General features: G+C 44.1%; 1 protein-coding gene across 1 annotated transcript in view; it reads left to right on the top strand.

Annotated features, from left to right (window-relative positions):
- rnf17 (ring finger protein 17) overlaps positions 1–20,170 on the top strand; it is a 48,448-nt gene that overhangs the window by 8,746 nt on the left and 19,532 nt on the right. Inside the window, exons 3-6 of the mRNA XM_067986683.1 lie at positions 2,135–2,367; positions 4,820–4,983; positions 7,285–7,404; positions 18,043–18,123. Coding sequence (XP_067842784.1) covers positions 2,135–2,367; positions 4,820–4,983; positions 7,285–7,404; positions 18,043–18,123 — 598 coding nt within the window. The remainder of the gene's footprint in view (positions 1–2,134; positions 2,368–4,819; positions 4,984–7,284; positions 7,405–18,042; positions 18,124–20,170) is intronic.

Raw genomic sequence — 20,170 nt, 5'->3', positions numbered from 1 at the left:
TAGTTGATTTCAAGTTTAGCTTCTGGTCAAAATGAGCTGACTCAATGATGCAAGTCCTGGGGCTTTTATATCTCTGCGAAATAAGAAACCACATGATACTCAGTGTCTATGATATTTCCATGTGCATTCTCAGCAGGCATATGGTTTCCCACAACCTTCCAAGCTAAGCTAAACTCCTATGATGTGAGGAGGATGTATATCATTTGAAGAATGAAGCTTCTACCAGCTAGATAATCTTTTTCAAGGCAGTAGAAGTATGTAATTTTACTTGCCAAAAAATCCTTCTGGTCCTTAATGACACCTTTTGTCAACTGGACCATTTAGTGTAAAATTGTACGGTTTCTTAATATAAAAGTCATACTGGAGGCGGAATTAACCATAACGCAGTGGATGTGGTATACATGGATTTCAGTAAGGCCTTCGATAAAGTCCCCCACAGGAGACTGGTCAAGAAGGTACGAGCCCATGGAATCCAGGGTGCCTTGGCACTTTGGATACAAAACTGGCTTAGTGGCAGAAGGCAGAGGGTGATGGTCGAAGGTTGTTTTTGTGACTGGAAGCCTGTGGCCAGTGGGGTACCACAGGGATCGGTGCTGGGTCCCTTGCTGTTTGTGGTCTACATTAATGACTTGGATATGAATGTAAAAGGTATGATCAGTAAGTTCGCTGATGATACAAAGATTGGTAGGGTGGTAAATAGCGAGGAGGATAGCCTCAGTCTGCAGGACGATATAGATGGGTTGGTCAGATGGGCGGAACAGTGGCAAATGGAATTTAACCCGGAAAAGTGCGAGGTGATGCACTTTGGAGGGACTAACAAGGCAAGGGAATACACAATGAATGGGAGGACCCTAGGCAAGACAGAGGGTCAGAGGGATCTTGGTGTGCAAGTTCACAGATCCCTGAAGGCGGCGGAACAGGTAGATAAGGTGGTAAAGAAGGCATATGGGATACTTGCCTTTATTAGCCGAGGCATAAAATATAAGAGCAAGGAGGTTATGATGGAGCTGTATAAAACACTGGTTAGGCCACAGCTGGAGTACTGTGTGCAGTTCTGGTCGCCACACTACAGGAAGGATGTGATCGCTTTGGAGAGGGTGCAGAGGAGATTCACCAGGATGTTACCAGGGCTGGAGCGCTTCAGCTATGAAGAGAGACTGGGAAGATTGGGTTTGTTTTCCTTGGAGCAGAGGAGGCTGAGGGGGGACATGATTGAGGTGTACAAAATTATGAGGGGCATAGATAGGATGGATACTAAGGAGCTTTTTCCCTTCGTTGAGGGTTCTATAACAAGGGGACATAGATTCAAGGTAAAAGGCGGGAGGTTTAGAGGGGATTTGAGAAAGAACTTTTTTACCCAGAGGGTGGTTGGAGTCTGGAACTCACTGCCTGAAAGGGTTGTGGAGGCAGGAACCCTCACAACATTCAAGAAGCATTTGGATGAGCACTTGAAATGCCATAGCATACAAGGCTACGGACCAAATGCTGGAATATGGGATTAGAGTAGACAGGGCTGATGGCCGGCGCGGACACGATGGGCCGAAGGGCCTCTATCCGTGCTGTATGACTCTATGACTCTATGACTTGCTAGGGCCTCACCTTTTAACTCTTTGGATTCAGTGTAGAGGATTCTGTGATTGGTAGGTTAAGAATTAAAGTCAACATTCCACATGCATTTACATTCTGAAATAACGTCTACTGCCAATATTTAGTTTGTTGTACTTTTCAGTGACCAGTGTTTTGAATTATTTAAACTTATAAGTTTTGTGAATCGACTTTTTTTTGATTGAGCCAATTTCACATTATGTGGATTACACATAAATAATCTTATAAGAACGATATGCTCACCAGAAGAGCTCACTGCTGTTAAGTAAGAAAACAAATGTATTTTTACTGGAAAAATGTCAGAAAAAAAACATTGCTTTGAGAATGAGCTGTGAAATGAAGACTTGGTAAAGATTTGCTTATTTTAGATTTGTTTGTAAGTGGATTTAACTGTATAGTATCTGCAGGAGTTTAGAAGTTAACAATTAAGTGTGAAAACTCATTTGGCTTAAAATGCATTCTTTACTCATTGAGCTGTACACTGATTTTAGACCTTCAGACATGACTAATAAATTGTGTTCACTTTAAGTTCAACAGCACCAGATGGTAGAGCAGTACAGACTGATCTGAAACAAAATGACAGCCAACAGTCGTTGGGCGAGGCAACTGAAATTGTTGAATATTCTGCACCCAATCATGAAGATTTCCTGCCTTCCAAAAAAATGTACAAATCACCTGTCCTTCCAAATGTGAATATCTTCGAGGTTGAAGTAACTGGTGTTGGTGATGATGGAATCATCTATGGAGTACCAGTGTCACTGAGTAAGTTATAGATCATCAAAGTTGTGAATAAAGATATTAACTCATGCTTGTCTAAAATAAAGAATTATTGATAATTACATGAACTATTAATGTAAAATCTATGGCAGTTTTAAGAATAATTCTTGATTTTGTTTAATCTCCACATATAAGTAGGAAGAATCACACTTCCTTTAAGATCTTCCCTCAGCCATGTTGACTTGCAGTTTCACTCTGTCTTCAGTTTTTCCTTCATCAGTTATATAGGAGAGTGTATCTGTATACTCTCACTTAAGGAAAAAGAATTTTGGTTTAGGTATTTAGTGATGCTATCATTGGTTTTTCAGTAAATCTGGCAGGTTTTTCTGTTTGCTGTTTTGTTCCATACTTACGATGATTTTGTTATTTTTTAAATGATTTTAAATTCATGATGTGCCTGAAAGCAGTATTTTTTTATCCTCATCTACTGTACTCCTTGAAGCCTCATCTTAATTTTACATGAATACTTGATTTGACCCCTTCTGCATCACCCACCCCAGACAAATTTCCCTTTTTAGAACTGATTTGGGCTGCCTCCATCTATCTTTGTTGATTAAAGTAATGCCCATACTGATGATCAGACATCAAGGGGGAACTTTTAACCCACCCACCGCATCCCCCCCCCCCTCCCAAGATGGTCGGGGGCTAAAAATTAAAAATCGCGTAACGCTACTCTAACCGGCTGCATATGCACTTGCCGCTATTTTTACGGTGGCGGGTTGTGTGGTGTGTCTGTGTCCTGTTCTCGAGACACCTCATTATAATATTTAAATCAGGCTCCCACACTTCAGTTGTGTGCCTGATTTAAATTTAAATTTCCACACCACCTGAGGAAGGGGGAAGCCTCCGAAAGCTTGTGGGATTAAAAATAAAATTGTTGGACTATAACTTGGTGTTGTAAAATTGTTTACAATTGATTTAAATTTAACATTGGCTGACCAGGTTTCCCAGGGCTCAGGAAACTCAGCAGAAAAATGGAGACAGAAGCAGCAGATCAAGCAGGGAAGTGCTTTTCATAGCACTTCTTGTGGGCCAGGAGGAGCAGGAGCGTTCCTCCCAGCTCCTCAGCCAAACATTTTGCCACGACTGGCCCACCGCCCACCCCCCCCCCACCGCCCCCCCCCACCCCAGAACCTGCCATTCTGAGCCTTTTTCCCCACGATCTCTCCCGGTCCCCCCCCGTCCCCCCTCCCGATTGTCAGTCCAACACCTCCCACCAGCCACCACCCCCCCCCCCCCCCCCCCCACCACCGATTGTTGCCGGGGGCCGTCCCCAACAGTCCCTGGCTACGACCTTCTACCGCTGGCTTTCCCACCAGGCAGCCTATCAATCTGGCCGGCTGCCGGATGGGAAATGGAGTAAAAAAAAAATGAAGTCCTGTCGTTATAGGGGCTTCGCATTTTCCCTGTTCCTTCCCTGTAAGTATCAGGGCCCAAGCTGCTGGGTGTCAATCAGTCAGCACTGGTCCATCGATGCCAGCGTGCATCTTAGATACAATGTATGTCTGGGGTATGAGCAAGGGAGTATCCATGTGAAGCCCCTTAGATTATGTCTGCTTGGTAATGGAATTTTTCACTGAACGGACGGCAGTCCTGGTGTGATCTACAATACCGGCCTAAATGAGTCAGTGCAATGTTCCAGCACCAATATCAGCCAACAGTAGGGACATTGCAACGTTGAGACGCTGGGGCTTAGTACATCACTTGCAGATTTTTCTTTCTTGATGACCATGTTGTCCCGCCTCTGTTCACTGTTGAAGATCCCTTCTCATTTTGGTTGAAGACCTCCTCTGTAGCTTCAGTAGTTCCTAGGCCAGGACAGCAGGAGATCCGAAGCTGAAGCTAAAGGAGCAGACCACAGGAATATGTAAGCCTGAGCTGGGACTCCCGCCAAGCCCCAGGTCAAGGTTTTTGAGATTCCTGTTGTGTGGGGTTGTTGGTCCCAGAATCAGAGTAGGACTGACCACTAAGTGTAGGTTTAAACATGGCCATTGAAGGACAGCAATCTTAGCAGTGACCAATAGGAAGATGTTAACCAAGCATAACAATCAAGGTAAAAGGTTACCAGGATCAGTGACTGGAAATTTTGTGGTCACACAAGTTGTCATGCACCAATTGGTTTGCTACAAATGGGCACTGACATGGACAAGAAACTAAATTTTTTTTAAAACATGGATAGGTGAAAATTCATTCTGAATTTTTTTCTTCATTCTAAGCATCGGATGCTTTTAACGATGCATTGTCTTCATAGTATGTTGCAAATGTTATATTTAAGATGGAAGAACCACCCGAAAGTTATTCATTTTTATTGTGGTATTACAACATTCTATTGTGTATTTGCCACAGTTTTAGGAACCTGTTGCCATTTTTTTTTTAAAACCTTGCAAATTGATAACTGCTCCTAACTTTTGTTACATTTTTGATGTTTTGAATACAGAAAAGCAATTCACCATGTTGACCAGTGCTATCCAGACCAGTTTTAAAGTTCTACCATTTCTGAAACCATATTGCTATAGCAAAAGAGAAGGCTGCATTGTTAAGGGTTCTGATACACTCTGGTATAGAGGAAGGATTTTGGAAATGATTAAGGGATCTGTTAAGGTAAGATATGTATAACATGTGTTTGTGCATTTGTAAGTATGCTATTAAAGTCTAGGGTTGTAGAAATTTGAAGATGGTAGACAAAACTAATTTTGGTGTTTAGTGTTGTCTTTTACCAAAATGTAGGAGTGTTTCTGTGCTGCTCTTAACAGTACATGGGGATTGTACATAGGTAAAATATGGAAACTTTGCAGTTGTGGCCTGTTGCTATACAAATACTGCCAGGATTTTTAGTGCTCATTAATGTTAGTGATGAGGAAATGAAGCACTTTGCATTCCAAGCATCTGCATCCATATTGAGTACACTTTGGTTACTCACAGTATGCAGAATAAAACATACTCTACTCTTCCCCAACCTCAGCACAACCTCCATTGTGCTGGGGAGACATTTCTGTTTTCCTTTGGACTCGTGCACTAGGAACTGGGTTGCAACTTCCCAAACTCATTTCAAATAGGACCTTTACAGCAAGCAGAGATGGGAATCCTTCACTTCCATCAGTCTAGACTGAACTGAGTGGTGCAAGGGCCTAGCATGTAGCCTCCATGTGAAGCTTTTCTTAAATTATAATTAAAGCCATTTAAATTTATATCAAATAAAGCAAAGAGTCAATTAAAAGAGCCCTATAAGTTCTTTTTTAAATAATAGTAATGGCATTATATTTTTAAAAATTAGATAATGTTAATGGCATTATAAGGGAAATTCATTGCTCCCATGCTGTGCTCAAAGGATGTGCTGATCAGAAATAAGGCTATAACATAGTGGCATTATTCTCCAGCCTATGCTTTTTTCAAGTATGGTTCACTGCTAGGGGCACAGGAGTACTAAATTTACCTGTATGTGACAATGTGAGAAAATGACTAAAAAGGAACATGGGTATTTAGCCTAATCCAGTTTGCAGCAGGCAAAAAAAATGTGTGGTGCAGGCAGTAAGTGGCAGGATGTGACATATGAAAATTCATGCACAATCACCTCTTGTCCAGAAAGTTGAGATGAGTGGAGAGACGTCAAGACAACAGACTTCAGCGGCTGCACGTAATGGTACAAAGATCTATTTTAAATTTACTGGTATTCAGAGTGAACCATCAGGTCACAGCAACAGCAGCAAGCAGTCAGACCTCATTTATGCTAAGCATTTGAGTGCACTGACTCTCATTTGTTGAAACTACTTGGTAAACCTGTGGGGTTGGTTAACCTCTACAGAGAAACGTGGCCACAATCTCTACCGTTTGAAGGTACGACAGAACACCAGTGTTCTTAAAATTATGAGGCTTGCATGGCTACTGTGAGAATTAAAAGCCTTACAGAAAAAATTATGTCCCTGTTTTGTGTCATAGCTTGTTTGTATGTATATGGAAGTTGAATTTCATACAAAGAATGAGGAAGGCTACCATTCACACTCTTATCCCAAACACTGACCATTTTGTTCAGTTCCGGACAATTACCTTTCTACTTCATGGGGTGTGATCCGATATCTCACTGGGTAGCAGCTTGGAGATGACAGTGCTTAATGGCTTACCGTTGATGGTTGCTTTGGATGCTACAAATGAAGACTTATATCTATTAGCATTGTTTATTGTCAAGCTCTGGCCGTTCTATTTCTCGCATTAAAAATAGTTGCCGTGGTAATTTAAAATGCATCTACTGTATTTACAGTAGAAATGCTTTAAACTGGGATGAAAAAGATTTGACTAGTGGGCTCCTTGATATGGTCCATAAAACTCCTGCCAGATCTTTTCTTGTGCACAAAGCTGACAAACTTTTGATCTAGCCCCTTTAAAGATCCTAGGTTTGGAGAAGTGGAAAATTCTGCTCTGATTGATTTTACCAGTCCTGTAGGCCCAGGAATTTTGAAGAGCTGAAGCATACAAGTTTCTAGGCTTTGGCAGAGGGAAAGAATGAGGAAGGCTACCATTCACACTGGGGTGAGGGAAAACATATTTTGTGTAAGGAGAGGTTTTTTTTGTGAATGTGGTGGGGAGGGGTACAGTCTTTTGTGTTTTGAGGGCCTCACTTTCTTTGTGTCTGGAGAATTCTTGCTTTTTGAGTGTATGGAAAAGGCTAAAATCCATCACTGGGAGAGCAGTTTTTACCATTGAACAGATTTATCTACTCCTGCCCATGTCATTTTGTGAGCACTTAGTTTTAAGATAAAATTGTGGAGAATGCGAGAATATCACTTTTTAAAGACGTTCTTCACAGTTTTACTCGTAAGTATGCTACTTGATTTTAATATTTTAAAAAAATGTTAAAACATCTATTGTGTGATGAGTATAGTTATTTGCTCATTGTCTTGATGCTAGGTGCACTATGTAGACCGTGGATACACTGAAACAATCCCACAATGCCATGTTTATCCAGTGCTTATGTATCCAGATATTCCAGAGCTTTGTCTACCATTTCAGCTTTATGGAGTGACACCTGTAAGTATATGATGTCACACTGGATATAAAATATTTTGGATGAAATTACATTGAGTATAAAACATTAAATGTTTTTTATAAAACATTTTTTAAAAGCTCATTTTCCAAAGTGGATGATCTGTCCCGAAGAACAGTCCTGATATACCAAATATATTATTACCAAATATATTAAATTATTCAGTTTTCACAAATGAAAATAAAAATACCAGATCCAGTTATTTTATCTCTGGAATCTATATCACCATCAGTAAAACATGTTAAGAATTATCTTGAGGAATTAAATATCTACAGGATAACTGGATCAAAATGCTTAAGGAGATGAGGATGTGGTCAGTGCTTTTAAGGAATCTCAGCAGCCAGATGGTTCTTGATCTCTAGATGGGGAGAGGGGTCTAGTGGTTAGTTTCATGGAATCTTACATCGCAGAAGGAGGCTATTCAGCCTGTCGAGCCTGTGCCAGCTCTTTGAAAGAGCTGTCCAATTTAGTCCCAAATTCCAGCTTTTTCCCCATAACCCTGAAAAATTGGTCCTCTTCAAATACATGTCCAATTGCCTTTTGAAAATTCCAATGCAATCTGCTTCCATCATGCTTTCAGGTAGTGCTGTCCAGATCTTAACTCTCTGTGAAAAAATTTCTTCTCATTTTCCCTCTAGCTCATTTGCCAATTATTTTAAATCTGTGAACTCTGGTTACTGACCCACTTACCAGAGGGAACAGTTTCTCCTTACTTGCTGTGTCAAAACCCCTCATAATTTTGAATACTTCTATTAGGTCTCCACTTAATCTTCTCTGGAGAAGCTGCGATTGTTCTCCTTAATCTCTCCATATGACTGAAGTCCCTGGTATCATCCTGGTAAACCTCTTCTGTACCCTCTGCAAGACCTTGACATCCTTCCTAAAGTGTATTTTGGGGTCTGCTCTGGAGAGCTGGGTCTTTACTCAGTGAATCAGCTCATCTTGTTTTGCCGTGGCTAAGGCACCATCATAAATGGGGATAATGGAATTGGCTCTAATATTGAGAATAGCAGCAATAAGTAGTATGATGGACCTGTTGGTTGGTTATATTGTGTTTACCTGCCTAATGCTAATTTCTTGATTACAGTTTCCACTTGGGGAGTCCAAAACTAGGTGCCATAATATAAAATATTTACTCATTTCATATCCACTCACTTCCTCCAAATAAAGGATGTTGCTATGGGAACCCGTATAGGTCCTAGCTGTACCTACCTTTTTCTGGATTACGAGGAACATTCCTTGTTCCAGTCCTACTCCGGTCCCCTCCCTCACCTTTTTTTCCAGCACATTGATGACTGTATCGTTGCTGCTTCCTGCTCTTGCCCCAAACAGGAAAATTTCATCAACTTTGCTTCCAATTTCCATCCTTCCCTCGCCTTCACATGGTCCATCTCTGACACTTATCTCCCCTTCCTCGACTCCTCCATCTCCATTTCTGGGATAGGCTGTCAACCAATATGCTAAAGGGATATGGGGAAAAAGCGGGAACAGGGTACTGAGTTAGACGATCAACTATAATCATTTTGAATGGCGGAGCAGGGCTGAATGGCCTACTCTTGCTCCTATTTTCTATGATTCTATGAATATCTATTATAAGCCCACCGACTCCCACAGCTACCTTCATTACACTTCCTCCCACCCCGCTTCCTGTAAGGACTCTATTCCTTTCTCCCAGTTTCTCCGTCTCCGCCGCATTTGTTCTGAAGATGCCACCATCCACACCAGTGCTTCCGATTATGTCTTCCTTTTTCCTCAACCAAGGATTCCCCTCCACTCTAGTTGACAGGACTCTCGACCTTGTCCATCCTATTTCCCGCACTTCTGCCCTCACCCCTTCCCCTCCCTCCCAGAACCATGATAGGGTCCCCCTTGTCCTCACCTTCCACCCCACCTGCCTCCACATTCAACGTATCATCCTCTGCCATTTCCACCACTTCCAGCGCGATCCCACCACCAAACAAATCTTCCCCTACCCTCCCATTTCAGCATTCGGAAGGGGCTGCTCCCTCCGTGGCACCCTGGTCCACTCTTCCATCGCCCCCAACACCTGCTCTCCTCCCCATGGAACCTTCCCGTGCGAGCGCAGGAGATGCAACACTTTTTTAATTCATTCATGGGATGTGAGCGCGCTGGCAAGGCCAGCATTTATTGTTCCTCCCTAATTGCCCTTGAGAAGGTGGTGGTGAGCCGCCGCCTTGAACCGCTGCAGTCCGTGTGGTGAAGGTTCTCCCACAGCGCTGTTAGGTAGGGAGTTCCAGGATATTGACCCAGCGGCGATATATTTCCAAGTCAGGATGGTGTGAGACTTGGAGGGGAACATGCAGGTGGTGGTGTTCCCATGCACCTGCTGCCCTTATCCTTCTAGGTGATAGAGGTCGCAGGTTTGGGAGGTGCTGTCGAAGAAGCCTTGGCGCGTTGCTGCAGTGCATCTTGTAGATGGTACACGCTGCAGCCACGGTGGGCTGGTGGTGGAGGGAGTGAGTGTTTGGGGTGGTGGATGGGGTGCCAATCAAGCGGGCTGCTTTGTCCTGGATGGTATTGAGCTTCTTGAGTGTTGTTGGAGCTGCACTCGACCAGGCAAGTGGAGAGTATTCCATCACACTCCTGACTTGTGCCTTGTAGATGGTGGAAAGGCTTTGGGGAGTCAAGAGGTGAGTTACTTGCCGCAGAATACCCAGCCTCTGACCTGCTCTTGTAGCCACAGTATTTTAAGTTAATGGTCAGTTGTGACCCCCAGAATGTTGGGGGATTTGGTGATGGTAATAGCATTGAATATCATGGGGAGGTGAAGATGTTCTCTCTTGTTGGAGATGGTCATTGCCTGGCACTTGTCTGGCGCGAATGTTACTTGCCACTTATCAGCCCAAGCCTGGATGTTGTCCGTGTGTTGCTGCTTGCGGGCACGAACTGCTTCATTATCTGAGGGGTTGCGAATGGAATTGAACACTGTGCAATCGTCAGCGAACATCCCCACTTCTGACCTTTTATGATGGAGAGAAGGTCATTGATGAAGCAGCTGAAGATGGTTTGGCCTAGGACACTGCCCATCCTGCCCTTTCACCTCCTCCCTTCCCACCGTCCAGGGCCCCAAACACACCTTCCAGGTGAAACAGCGATTTATTTGTACTACTTTCAATTTAGTATACTGTATTTGCTGCTCATAATGCAGTCTGCTACATTGGGGAGACCAAACACAGATTGGGCGATCGCTTTGCCTCCACTCAGTCCACAAGGTGACCCAGACCTGCTGGTCGTTTGTCATTTTAATTCCCCATCCCACTTCCACTCTGACCTCTGTCCTCGGCCTCTTATACTCTTCCAATGAAGCTCAAAGGAAGCTTGAGGATCCGCACTTCAACTTTCGTTTAGGCACTTTACAACCTTCTGGACTGAACGTTGACTTCAATAACTTCAGATAATAACCACTGCTCCCATTTTTTTCGGACAGCAAGTGAATCATAGCCTCCTTACGTGCCATAAATTTCTATTTGGCCCATCGTGTCTGTGCCGGTCAAAAAAGAGCTATCCAGACTAATCCCACTTTCCAGCTCTTGGTCCGTAGCCTTGTAGGTTACGGCATTTTACGTGCATATCCAAGTATTTTTAAATGCAATGAGGGCTTCTCCTGCAACCACCCTTTTTGGCAGTGAGTTCCTGACCCCCACCACTCTCTGGGTGAAAAACTTTCTCCTCAGCTCCCCTCTAATCCTTCTATCAGTTACTTTAAATTTATGCCCCCTGGTTATTGACCTCTCTGCTAAAGGAATTAGGTCCTTCCTATCCACTCTGTCTAGGCCCCTCATAATTGTATGTACCTCAATTAAATCTCCCCTCAGCCTCCTCTGTTCAAAAGAAAACAACCCCAGCCTATCCAATCTTTCCTCATAGCTAAGATTCTCCTGCCCTGGCAACATCCTTGTAAATCTCCTCTGTACCCTCTCTAGTGCAATCACATCTTCCCTGTAATGTGGTGACCAGAACTGTATGCAGTACTCTAGCTGTGGCCTAACCAATGTTTTATACAGTTCTAGCATAACCTCGCTGCTCTTACTTTCTGTGCCTCGGCTAATAAAGGAAAGTATCCCGTATGCCACCGTACCCACTTATCTACCTGTCCTGCTACCTTCAGGGATCTGTGGACACGCACTCCGAGGTCCCTTTCTTCCTCTACACCTCTCAGTATCCTCCCATTTTATTGTGTATTCCCTCGCCTTGTTTGCCCTCCAAATGCATTACCTCACACTTCTCTGGATTGAATTCCATTTGCCACTTTTCTGCCCACCTGACCAGCCCATTGATATCTTCCTGCAGTCTACAGCTTTCCTCCTCACTATCAACCACATGGCTAATTTTTGTATCATCTGCAAACTTCTTAATCATGCCTCCTACATTTAGTTCCAAATCCTTAATATATACCACAAAAAGCAAGGGACCTAGTACTGAGCTCTGTGGAACCCCACTGGAAACAGCCTTCCATTCACAAAAACACCTGTCCACCATTACTTTTCCTTCCTGCCACTGAGCCAATTTTGGATCCAACTTGCCACTTTCCCTTTGATCCCATTGGGGTTTTACTTTTCTGACCAGTCTGCCATATGGGTCTTGGTCAAAAGCCTTCAATCAAATTAGCCAGACGCGAACTCCCCTTAACAAATCCATGCTGTCCTTGATTAACCTGTGCCTTTCTAAATGATGATTAATGCTGTCCCTCAGAATTGTTCCCAATAATTTGCCCACCACAGAGGTTAGGCTGACTGGCCTATAATTACTCGGCCTATCCCTTCCTTCCTTTTGAAACAACGGTACAACGTTAGCAGTCCTCGAGCACCACGCCTGTAGCCAGAGAGGATTGGAAAATGATGGTCAGAGCCTCCGTTATTGCCTCCTTTGCAGCTCATAACAGCCTGGGATACATTTCATCCGGGTCTGCGATTTATCAACTTTCAAAGAAGCTAATCCCCTTAATGTTTCCTCTCACTATGTTTATCCCATCCAATATTTCATACTCCTCCTCCTTAACTACAATGTCTGCATCGCCCCTCTCTTTTGTGAAGACAGTGCTGGTAATGGTTCTGATGTTGCAATTTACTGCTCCTCTAGACCCAGCTTTCGTTTCTTGTCCCGGTAACCAACCTCATTGCCTTGCACCATCATCCCTCTTGTTATTTAATCACTCCTGCCCTCCACCCTATCTATCATAGACCTTCCCCTTCGTCCTTTCCTCCCCTGCCCGCTTTCCCTGGCTCCGTACTTGCTTAAAAACTGATTAATCTTCAAGTTCTTCCAGTTCTGACGAAGGGTCATCGACCTGAAACGTTAACTCTGTTTCTTTCTCTGCAGATGTTGCCTGACTTGCCGTGTATTTCCAGCATTTTCTGTTTTTATTTCAGATTTCCAGCATCTGCAGTATTTTGCTTTTATGCCATAAATATAAGATAGTCACCAATAAATCCAGTAGGCAATTCAGGAGAAACTTCTTTACCCAAAGAGTGGTAAGAATGTGGAACTTGCTACCACAAGGAGTAGTTGAGGCGAATAGCACAGATGTATTTAAGGGGAAACTAGATAAGCACATGAGGGAGAAAGGAATGGAAAAATATGCTGATAGGGTTAGATGAAGAGGGATGGGAGGAGGCTGTTGTGGAGCATTAACACTGGCATAGACCAGTTGGCCCAAATGGCCTGTTACGGTGCTGTAAATTCTATGCAGTTCTGTGTTTATGCCCTGACAATTTTGTATTCTAATTTTGTAAGCTTTAATGCTACATGTTCTGTTTTGGAAAATTGTTAACTAGGTTTCAAAGAAGAATTTCTTGTGGAGGGAAAATTTTAAAGTAAAATTGTAGTTAAAGCACGTTCATGGTTCAGTGGGAAAAAAAATAGAAACATAGAAAATAGGAGCTGGAGTAGGCCATTCGGCCCTTCGAGCCTGCTCCGCCATTCAGTATGATCATGGCTGATCCTCTATCTCAATACCATATTCTCGCTCTCTCCCCATGCCCCTTGATACCTTTTGGGCTTCATTTTAGCACCCACTATCGGGTGCGTTCCTGGCGGGGGGGCTCCGAAAATCGGGGAATTCCGGAGCCCGGCTCCAACCCGCCCACTTCTGGGTTCCCCACAGATGCGCCGACATGCGCACGCAGCCCCCGCATGTGGGACTCCCGCAGGCAATTAAAGCCAGCGGGGTGCCACTTAACAATATTTACTTAGCTATTTCAGGTCATTAACTGACCTGATTAAGGGAATATGTGAGGAGGGGTGGGATTTTATAGACAACTGGGACTGTTTCCCATACTGGGGGAAACACTCCCAGTTCAAATGGACGTGTTGCAGCTGTCTGCCTGTGGCGGCTGCAAAGGTCCATTTGACAGGTCGGGGGGGAGACCCTCACTCATTGCAGGAGGCCACTCTGTCACTTGGGACAAAGTTTGGCCTCCACCACCCTCCTCCTGACAAGAAAATTCACCAACTTGTACACTGACCCCGGGGTCCAGAGACACGTACCTACCTTGCGGACCCCCTCAGGTGTACATGGGGGCCGCCATAGCTGCAGTCATGACCTCCTCGGAGGGCGAACAGCATCACCGGCCACGCCGTCCACCTCTGACACATGGAGCTCCACAACAGAGTGCTGTGACACATCCACCTGCACAGCAGGAGGGAGGGCAACCGCAGAGAGAGATGCGTCGCAGAGGGCACTACCCTCGCCACAGGGTCCACAGACCGAGGCTCAGCTTCCTGGACCCCTCTGAGCAGCAGTGCACATGGAGGCTCAGAGTCACTCGACATGTAGTCGTGGACATCTGCAGCCTCCTTCATGCCGAGCTGCTCCCGGTTGGCCCGAGCACCATCTTCTTACCTGTCGCTGTCAAAGTCACCACTGCCCTCAACAACTTCTCCTCCGCATCCTTCCAGGGTGCCACCGGGGACATCGCCTACGTCTCTGTCGTCTGCACAAAAGAGCCCTGTAAATACACCTACGCCCACTCTGCAGTGACACAATGGGTGTCATCAGTTGTGGGTCTTCATTGTGATCCTCAGGAAAGGGCATTATTGCACAAACCAGACAAGATTCGCAAAGACGTGGCAGTAGTGGTGCCAATATAATATGTAATGTGAGTTGGTCAGAAATTCAACGCAAGTAAAAACCATGACAAACCCTCAAACACCCTTATGCATCCCCTTCATGCTCACGACACGTTTGCCTTACGCTGCCTACTGCACATATGTGATGCATGCCCTGTGGCTGCAGCACAGGTAGTGGCAGGTTGAGTGAGGCTGACTGTGAAAGAGATGCACGAGAGGGTGAGTATGAGATTGAGCCATGAGATTGTATGAGGATTGGGTTGAGTGGTAGTGGCGGGATGAGTACTGGCGAGGTGAGTAAGTGCAGGTAAGATGAGGATGAGGTTTCAGTGGGTATGAGGGGTGATGTGACAGAGTAGTGTTGGCAATGCAGAAGGAGGTGTGGGGTGAGGGCGGTGATGTGGCAGATGGAGTGTAGGGGAATGAGTAAGTGTACTCACTTTTGGCTGACCTACTTAGGTCATTGGAGCGCCTCCTGCACTGTATGCAGGTGGGCGATTATGTTGGTGGTGCAGGTGACCTCCTCTGCCACCTCGAGCCAGGCCTTCCTGGTGGCAGAGGCAGGCCGCTTCCTCCCGCCCGCCGGGGGGATGATCTCTGTCCTCCCCCTCCTCACCCCATCTAATGATACCTGGAGTGAGGCATCATTAAACAGGGAACAGCCTTCCCCCTGGGCTTCTCCATGCTGTAATTTTTGCTATTTGTTGCAGCATCTGTCGGTGGAGGACTGCCCCTTTAAATAGAGATCCTCCAGCTGACAGATTTTACTGCGCATGCGCAGCCCGCCCGACGCGCCGATCAGCAGTGGGGAACCCGGAAGACAAGGTAAATGGCTCCAATTAGGCTGCGATCGCGCGGGGGGCAGACTGATTTCGCCGGGCGCGTTACCCACGCGCCCAATAGCCTCCCCGCCGCAAACCCGCAGCCCTGGTAACATCGAGCCCATTGTGTCCAGAAATCTATCTAGCTCCTTAAATATATTCAGTGACTTGGTCTCCACAGCCTTCTGTGGTAGAGAATTGCACAGGTTCACCACCCTCTGAGTGAAGAAATTTCTCCTCATCTCAGTCCTAAATGTCCTACCCCATATCCTGAGACTGTGACCCCTTGTTCTGGACCCCCCCAGCCAGGAGAAATATCCTCCCTGCATCCAGTCTGTCTAGCCCTGTCAGAATTTTATGTTTCAATGAGATCCCCTCTCATTCTTCTAAACTCGAGTGAATACAGGCCGAGTCAACCCATCTCTCCTCATACGACAGTCCTGCCATCCCAGGAATCAGTCTGGTGAACCTTCGCTGCACTCCCTCTATGGCAAGTATATCCTTTCTTAGGTAAGGAGACCAAAACTGCACACAACACTCCAGGTGTGGTCTCACCAAGGCCCTGTATAACTGCAGTAAGACATCCTTGCTCCTGTACGTAAATCCTCTTGCAATGAAGGCCAGCATACCATTTGCCTTCCTTACTGTTTGCTGCACCTGCTTGTTTGCTTTCAGTGACTGGTGTACAAGTACACCCAGGTCCTTTCGTACATCAGCATTCCCCAATCTATCACCATTTAAATAATACTCTGCCTTTCTGTTTTTCCTTCCGAAGTGGATAACTTCACATTTATCCACATTATACTACATCTGCCATGTATTTGCCCACTCACTCATCTTGTCTAAATCGCCTTGAAGCCTCTTTGCATCCTCCTCGCAACTCACGATCCCATCTAGCTTTGTGTCGTCAGCAAACTTGGAAATATTACATTTGGTTCCCTCATCCAAATCATTGAAATATATTGTGAATAGCTGGGGCCCAAGCACTGATCCCTGCGGTACCCTACTAATCACCACCTGCCACCCCGAAAAAGACCCATTTGTTCCTACTCTCTGTTTCCTGTCTGTTAACCAGCTTTCAATCCATGCCAGTGTATTACCACCAATCCCCTGTGCTTTAATTTTGCACACTAACCTCTTATGTGGGACTTTATCAAAGGCCTTCTGAAAATCCAAATAAATCACATCCACTGGTTCTCCATTATCTATTCTACCAGTTACATCCTCAAAGAACTCCAGTAGGTTTGTCAAAGATGATTTCCCTTTTATAATCCATGTTGACTTTGTCTAATCCCATTGATATTTTCTAAGTGTCCTGTTATCACATCCTTTATAATAGACTTGCATTTTCCCCTACTACTGATGTTAGGCTAACTGGTCTGTAATTCCCTGTTTTCTCTGTCCCTCCTTTTTTAAATAGTGGGGTTACATTTGCCACCCTCCAATCTGCAGGAACTGTTCCATAATTTATAGAATTTTGGAAGATGACAACTAATGCATCCACTATTTCCATGGCTACCTCTTTTAGTACTCTGGGATGCAGATTATCAGGCCCTGGGGATTTATCGGCTTTCAGTCCCATTAATTTCTCCAGTGCTTTTTTTCTTACTGATACTAATTTCCTTTAATTCCTCCTTCTCACTACTCCTTCGGTTCCCTAGCATTTCTGGAAAGTTATTTGTGTCCTCTTCCATGACTCAAAGTATTTGTTTAATTGCACTGCCATTTCCCTGTTCCTTTATAGATTTTCCTGTTTCTGATTGTAAGGGACCTACATTTGTCTTCACTAATCTTTTTCTTTTTACATACATATTGAAGCTTTACAGTCCACTTTTATGTTCCTTGCAGGTTTACTCTCATACTCTTTTATTCCTCTTAAATCAATCTCTTGGTCCTTTTTTGCTGAATTCTAAACTGCTCCCAATCCTCAGGCTTGCTACTTTTTCTGGCAACTTTATATGACTCCTCTTTGGATCTAATACTATCCTTAATTTCTTTTGTTAGCCATGGGTGGGCCGCATTTTCTTTTGTGTTTTTGCACCAGAAAGGAATGTATAATTGTTGCAATTCATGCATTCGTTCCTTAAATGTTAGCCATTGCCTATCCACCGTCATGCCTTTTAATGAAGCTTCCCAATCTATCATAGCCAACTCACTCCTCATACCTTCGTAGTTTCCTTTGTTTAGGTTTAGGACCCTAGTTTTGGATTGGACTACTTCACTTTCCATCTTCATGAAGAATTCTATCATGTTATGGTCACTCTTCCCTAAAGGACCCCACACAAGAAGATTATTAATTAACCCCTTCTCATTGCACAATACCCAAACTAGGATAGCCTGTTCCCTGGTTGGCTCCTCAATGTACTGGTCTAAAAAACCATCTCATACACACTCCAGGAATTCATCCTCCACAGTATTATTGCTAATTTGGTTTGGCCAGTCTATATGTAGATTAAAGTCTCCCATGATTACGGTAGTACTCCTGTTACATGCATCTCTAATTTCCTGTTTGATGCCGTCCCCTACATTACCACTACTGTTTGGAGGCCTATGGACAACTCCCGCCCAGTGTTTTCTGCCCCTTGATGCTTCTTAACTCCACCATAAAGATTGTTAGAACCAAAATTGCTTGAGGCAGACAATAAACTTTTTAGAATTGCATACACGTGGATTGGGGAAAAAAAATAATTTTGTAATTGCCGTCTTTTACAGGTCGGAAACAAGTGGCAGGAAGATGCTATTGACACTTTGAGAGAATTACTTCTACAAAGAAATTTGGAGGTGGAGGTCATGGTAATTATCTTTCACCTATCACACACATTCATTTTGTGCAAACGTCCTGCTAAAACTATGCACGAGTGATTTAGTTTCTATTATACTGATGATTCATTATTACATATCATAACCTGAAATAATTTTCAACAAAAAACTAATCTAAACAGATGCAGAAGGTGAACTTGATTAAAGGAACTTATTTGTGAAGTTCCACACATGTTTCAAATCAAAGTCATGATATATCTATATATTAAAATTGTTATGTCCTGTCATAGTAACAGTTCCTATAGTATTTTCAGTGTGAAATGTGTCCACACCTAATACCTGCTGCACTTTTCTGGTGACAACCTGCCTGTCACAATTTTAATAGGATTTTCCTATTAATGTGACAGTCTGTGACACTAGAATATTTTTGATTTTGCATGAAGCATGTTCTGGACGCCAGGTGTCACTGAGCACTTTTTTAAAGTTTATCAGTCTTCAGTGTGTCAGCCATCTTGGTGAAGGTAAGTAGTCAAGTGGGTACTAACTGTGTTCCTTTCAAATCTATTTTATGAACTCTTGTCCCTTTATGGAGTTCCAACAGCCCATTCTCTTTCCCCCACCCCCCCTCAAGACCGTCACCTCTCCTTTTTCTCTTCCCTATATTGCTGAACATTCAGGCCTCCTATTTGTTGGCCATTGGACCTGTTCTCAGCTGCCATTGCTCCCTGGTTTGGCCACTGACTTGTTCTGCTCCAGCAGTACTGCCTCGGCCACTTTTGCTCCCTGATGTGGATCCACATTTGGACTCTCATATATGGCTGCAAGCCGCTGCCTCTGTGCTTCGGCAGCATCGTGATTGTGTGCCCTGTTACCTGTAGTCCTGACTAATGCGGACTTTGCAGCAGTTTTCTTACACCTTCGGCTCAGGTGGCAACCATGGTTAACAAATGAGGTAAGAGACAGTATCAAACTAAAAGAAAAAGCTTGCACGAATGCAAGGAAAAGTGGAACTTAGCAGACCAGGATAGCTATAAAAATCAACAAAGGGATACAAAGAAAGTAATATGAGGTGCAAAAAGGAATATGAAAAAAAACTTGCAAGGGATATCAAAGCTATCAGTAAATGTTTTTATAAATCTATCAAGAGAAAGATTGTAAGGGGGAATGTGGGCCCATCAAAGACAGGTGCAGGTGAGACTACAATGGACAGTAAGGAAGTGGCAGATTTGTTAAATGAATACTTTTTGTATTTGTTCTCACAGTAGAGGAAGAGGACAAAATACCAGGGGTAAAAGGGAACCTAAAAATAACTCATTGGTTTATTGGATTTAATATAACAAAAAAAATGGTAATGGAGAAAATAATGGGACTTAAGGTAGTCAAATCTCCAGGATCTGTGGTGAGAAAATTGCAGATGTATTAGTCATAATTTTCCAAAGTGCACTGTATTCAGGAATTGTGCATTTGGATTGGAAAATTTCAAATGTCACTCCATTATTTAAGGAGGGCGGGAGAAACCTGGAAACTACAGACCTGTCAGTTTAACATCAGATGTGAAGAAGTTATTGGAATATATGCCCATCTTTCCCGTAACTCCATGTTTGAACCTCTCCAATCAGGTTTCCACCCGTGACACAACACTAATAAAACAGCCCTAATCAAAGTCACAAATGACATTCTCCATAACAGTGACCGTGATGCACTTTCCTGCTTCATCCTTCTCGACCCCTCTGAAGCCTTTGACACGGTTGACCACACCATCCTCCAATGCCTTTCCTCTGATGTCCAGCTGAATGGGACTGCCCCCGCCTGGTTCCACTCTTGTCTGTCCAGTCGTTGCGAGCGAATCTCCTACAATGACTTCTCTTCGTGCCCTGCACCCTTTATCTCAAGGATCTATCTCTTGCCTCCTATTTCTCATCTACGTGCTGTCCCTCGGTGACATCGTCTAAAGGCATGACGTCAGGTTCCACATATATGCTGACAACACCCAGCGCACCCTCACCACCACCTCTCTTGACCCCTCCACTACTTCTGTGTTGTCAGACTGCTTGTCCACCATCCAGTCCTGGATCAGATA

Source organism: Heptranchias perlo, chromosome 6 (assembly GCF_035084215.1).
Source record: "Heptranchias perlo isolate sHepPer1 chromosome 6, sHepPer1.hap1, whole genome shotgun sequence".
Classification (NCBI taxonomy): Eukaryota; Metazoa; Chordata; class Chondrichthyes; order Hexanchiformes; family Hexanchidae; genus Heptranchias; species Heptranchias perlo.
Note: the sequence above shows the minus strand (reverse complement) of the source record. Positions and strands in the feature narration are given on the sequence as shown.